The 4,791-nt window shown below is 38.7% G+C and overlaps 1 protein-coding gene across 1 annotated transcript in view; it reads right to left on the bottom strand.

Annotated features, from left to right (window-relative positions):
- Window positions 1-293: 293 nt before the first annotated feature.
- The window catches only part of TRHR (thyrotropin releasing hormone receptor), a 36,268-nt gene continuing 31,770 nt past the window's right edge, over window positions 294-4,791 (bottom strand). The window contains exon 2 of the mRNA XM_059392943.1: window positions 294-701. Coding sequence (XP_059248926.1) covers window positions 294-701 — 408 coding nt within the window. The remainder of the gene's footprint in view (window positions 702-4,791) is intronic.

The raw sequence follows: 4,791 nt of genomic DNA, 5'->3' as shown, positions 1-4,791 counted from the left end.
GCCCCAGAAAAGATAGAGAATTTCTCAGATTAAACGGAAAGAGCCACACTTCTCTTTCTATCATTTGGGTCTTTCACAATCTGCTCCACTTCGGGGGACACATTTTTGTGATACTAGAAGGAAAATATGAAGCGTTCTTATGGGTTAAAGTATCTTGGGCCAGGATTTATTAGAGCATTGGCAAAGATTTTATCTGCACTGTCTTCAGGTACAAGCACTGGCTGTTTCCTCTTGGGCTGATGACGGCACAGATTCTCATTTACTCTGTGGTCCATTTTCTTCTCATTCATGAATCAGCTTTGGCTAAAGGTTATTTCCGAAGCCAAGCAGGTATCATCAAAAGATACTTTGGTGGCTGATAAATAAGTGTCCGTGACAGTGATATCATCCAGCTCTGTGCTGAAATGATCTGACTCCTTGATGACGCTATAATTCAAGGCCACACTGTAGTTAGCGGGTTTCTCCACTGGCTTCTGCTTGCAGTTGCAGAGGTTTCTGAAGGCGGCACGGAATTTCTGGGACATGAGATTGTAAATCACTGGGTTGATGGCACTGTTGAGATAAATGCAAATTCTGCAAAAGAGCAAGAACCAATTTTCTTGGAAAGGGCTAGAGAGAAATGAGTTGACAACCACAAGAGTCCTGTAGGGCATCCATAAAAGGGCAAACAGAATTACAACCACCGCCAGCATCTTGGTGACCTATGGAGAAATCAAGAGAAATGCAGTGCAAACACAAATGAAAAGAAAACAAACAAACCAATGAAAGTAAAACAGCTTCCCCCCACTCCCAATGCCGAACCCCTAACCATTAGCTCCCAAGATATAGTCTGAGACAAGGACTTCAATGCAGGCAGTTAATTTGTGAGATCATCCCAGGAAGCAGTATTAGGGTAAGAGAGAGAGTGTGATAGAAGTAAAGTTAAAATAGGGTGTATTATTGCAGTGGTTGCCCCTGTAGGCAACTGTGGATCAAGTCACGCATTTCAGGATTATCTGTCCAGGGAAAGAGAGGCGGGGCATTGATCCCCTGGTGGCCAATCTCCCCTTTGTTGAGGAGTGTCCTTAGGGTCCTTAATGGTCCACACTTCCACGATTCTCGTGCATGGAATTACATGGGGGGCTTTAGAGAGAAACTTGAGGCAGAGAAGGTAGACAGCCCGGGCACAATGGATACCAGAAGCAGGATGTTTTCTGCAAACAGGAATGAACACTCCACTGTAGCAATGGCTGAAATCAGAGGCCAGCTAAGAGATTGTGACACGGGCCACCAAAGATGTCTGTGACAAGTGTTAGGAGACCTAGGGTCTGATCTCGTCTACTTACTTTATATGTGGCCCTGAGAAATGATCTTAAGCTTATAGTTTATCTGTAAAATGGAGCCAGTACTGCGCCCCTCAATCAAATGAGGTAACATAATAGTTTGAAAAGGATAAAATGTCTTTTAAAAAAGCTGATGGTTATTGGATGTCTACTATGCTCCAGACACTACTACACTAGCTCCTTTACATACGTTATCATATTTAAAAGGCCCAAAATCCTCCAAAGTAATATTGCATCTTCCATTTTTCAAGTTAGAAAATGAAGTGTAGGTGCTGGTAAGTACTTTGGCAGAAGTGGTAGAGTCTTAGAGCCGGGACTGGAAGCCAAGTCAGCCTGGATCCCAAGTTTTGCCCTTCCCATCGTCCAGCTTTCCTTTAGGGTAATGGGAGATGCAGGACAGAGAAAACAAACTTAGAAATTTTATATAGAGCTGACCCTGCTCCTAAGAACAAGCAATGCATGAGAACCAGGACAATAGGTAGGATGAAATTAATATCCAAGATTGCCCAGGGACAAGATTATCAAAGAGCACAATTTTGCAGATTCTGGAGATTGTCCTCGACTCAGGGTTACATCATTTGGTTTTGTCTATGTTAAGTGGTTTTAAGACCTTAATACTTCCATTTCTATATCTGAAAATATGTCTCATCATATTTTCATTCATTTCTTTCATATTCATATTTCATTCATTTACTTCACAGAGATATTGAGAAAATAAAATTTAAAAATAATGAACATGATAAGGGCTTTGAAACTCTAAAGCACTTTGGAAATATTACCCTTTGATTCATGTCTATATAAAGAGACCATAATATTTCAATTTTATGAAGGACATATTAAAATTGTAGCTGTGGTTATCTTTGGGTAGAGAAGATAATAATTGATTGCTTTTCTTCAAAAACAACACTTTACATATCTCGAAATAAGTTTTCAGGGGCAGCTGGCTGGCTCATGCAACTCAGTCGCTCATGTGACTTGATCTTGGGGTCATAAGTTCAAGCTCCATGTTGAGTGTAGAGATTACTTAGAAATATAAGTAAAAAAATCTTTAAAAATAAAAAAAAATACATTTTCAGTTACCTTTAGTCTCTCACAGATTTTGAGAAATTTCAGCTTCCTTGGCCCAAACTTTCTAGATGCTCTGAACTTGAAAACTACCCAAAATGGAAGGAACAGATTCTTCCCCCTCACCCCTTTTGACCTTCTGGCTGTTTTACCAAAGCTAGCGCTGACAGTCTCTATCTAGTTCTGGCCTTCAGGGGGATCCTGTTTTGAGAGAGGGCTATTTAAGGGTCTTCAGTGTAGAAAGAAAGATTCTACATCTAGACACATACTCCGTCATCAGAATCTAGTATAAAGTCCTCACCCAACCTTGTTCCTAATCCTGGTGATAGACTCTATCTTGGTTTCCTGTGTTGTAAAACTTTCCTTTTCTTCCTGGCATTTTTTGTCGTCTGATCCTGGGGCTCTGTCTTACTCTTAGCCATATCTCTTCTACCTGAGCTAGGAATGCCCCTTGTAGTCTACATTGTGGGAGTAATGCTACTCTCTTACTGTTATTCTTCTCAGATCTATAGTTAACTACTTCTTTCCTTGGCTCTCGAGATATTAGCTGTAAGACTTTGCAGCCCAGGGCACAAATAGCCTTTGTCTTTTTTTTGGTTTGTTTTTAACCATTACTATCTCTTTTTGAACAACTCTTACTACTTCCTTGCAATGCCACCTAGGATCTATCCGCCTACTCTCAAGTTACTATTTCCCTCCCTTCTAGGGCCATTTGATCACTTCCTGAAGGTCTCCCTGCCCTCCAAGAATGTGCCCAGGCCCCCTCTTCTGCCTCACTCACTGTTCCCTGAGCTTCTCTTTGGACTCAGTACATGGAGGGTAGTGATACTTCATATTTTGCTCACTGGGGTAAGTTGTTCTGTGGGAGAAGGTGTAATTTTCACATAGGTTCATAAAATACCAGGTAAAGTATTATCCCAGAGATTCTGACTTCTTTCAGAGATAAGAAGGATTCACTCAGTCCAGAGGTTGACTGAAGCCTAATTTTTTTCTGAGCAGACTTTTAAGATTATGAGTAAATATTTTAACCAGTCCTAGGAAATCAAAGACTTAATTTAGTGATAAATACTCTGAGCTTTGGAAGGAGCTACAGTAATATCATCTTTATCGTCATCATCACTTACATCCTTGTCTTTGTCTCCTGTCTAGTACTCCAGGTTCTCTGACCTCCAGTCACTGCTTCAGACCTGCCAACATCCTTCCACTCCTCACCAAGGACTAAGCATCCTAGAGTTGAATCTTTGCTTGCTACACGATGACATTGCTACCATCACATCCAAGTTCTTTATGATGACTCATAAAGATATATAAATATTATCTTATTTAACGCTTATAATAACTCCATGTGTAAGCTAATATTAGTTCCATTTTGCATATGGAGAAATTGGGATTTAGAGAATATATGTGATTTGTTTAAAGATACGTGAGTAGTAAGTGACAAAGCTGTGATTCAACCTGTCTACTTAAGTCAAAGCCCATGTTCTTTCCTTTATACTTGCTCTTTGTCCCTGTGAAAGTCTTTTGCCTTTCCAATGTTGAGATTTCTACTGTGTTATCCCCTTGTGGTCACTTAAACATTTAACTTCTTCTAAGCATAAACCCAACATATATATTGCTGCTAAATTTCCAAACTTAAAGTTTGAATTTCATCTGTCTTTGTGCTTTTCTCTACAACAGTCAGGGGGGAGCACTGAATCCACATTTAATATCAACTGACCTCTTTTCACTTAATGTCAGTGAGGAAGCACTGTCTTTAAGAAAAGGCACATGTTTCAAAGTTAATATCTCTGCCATGAGCTTCCACAGTCCCCCAGGCAAACTTTGCCATCACTATGAAAACTTTTTATTGCGATGATCTATATTTGTCCATCTCTCTAATACATGGTAAACTTCTTCAGGAGATGGGTAAGTTTATTAATTTCTTTGTCCTCCAGGGATGTAGTACAGTGTGTAATATAAGATAGCCCCCGGTAAATGTTGAATAAATTCAGGCATGGAAATAATTACTTCAAAATATGTAGCCATGATCCTTTTCTAATACTGCAAAATTTTGTTAGAAGATTTTTGCAAACATTTTATTCTTTAATATTAAAAAATCTCTTTTAAGTGGAGATTGGTTAATTAACAAAATGAGTCTCCAATACATTTCAGCTTTTTGTTGAAATAAATATATTTTTAAAAATTTAACAAAGTGTGGAGTAAAACAGTGTGTACAGTGTGTAATATAAGATAGCCCCCGGTAAATGTTGAATAAATTCAGGCATGGAAATAATTACTTCAAAATATGTAGCCATGATCCTTTCCTAATACTGCAAAATTTTATTAGAAGATTTTTGCAAACATTTTATTCTTTAATATTAAAAAATCTCTTTTAAGTGGAGATTGGTTAATTAACAAAATGAGT

This window comes from Mustela nigripes, chromosome 3 (genome assembly GCF_022355385.1).
Source record: "Mustela nigripes isolate SB6536 chromosome 3, MUSNIG.SB6536, whole genome shotgun sequence".
NCBI lineage: Eukaryota > Metazoa > Chordata > Mammalia > Carnivora > Mustelidae > Mustela > Mustela nigripes.
Note: the sequence above shows the minus strand (reverse complement) of the source record. Positions and strands in the feature narration are given on the sequence as shown.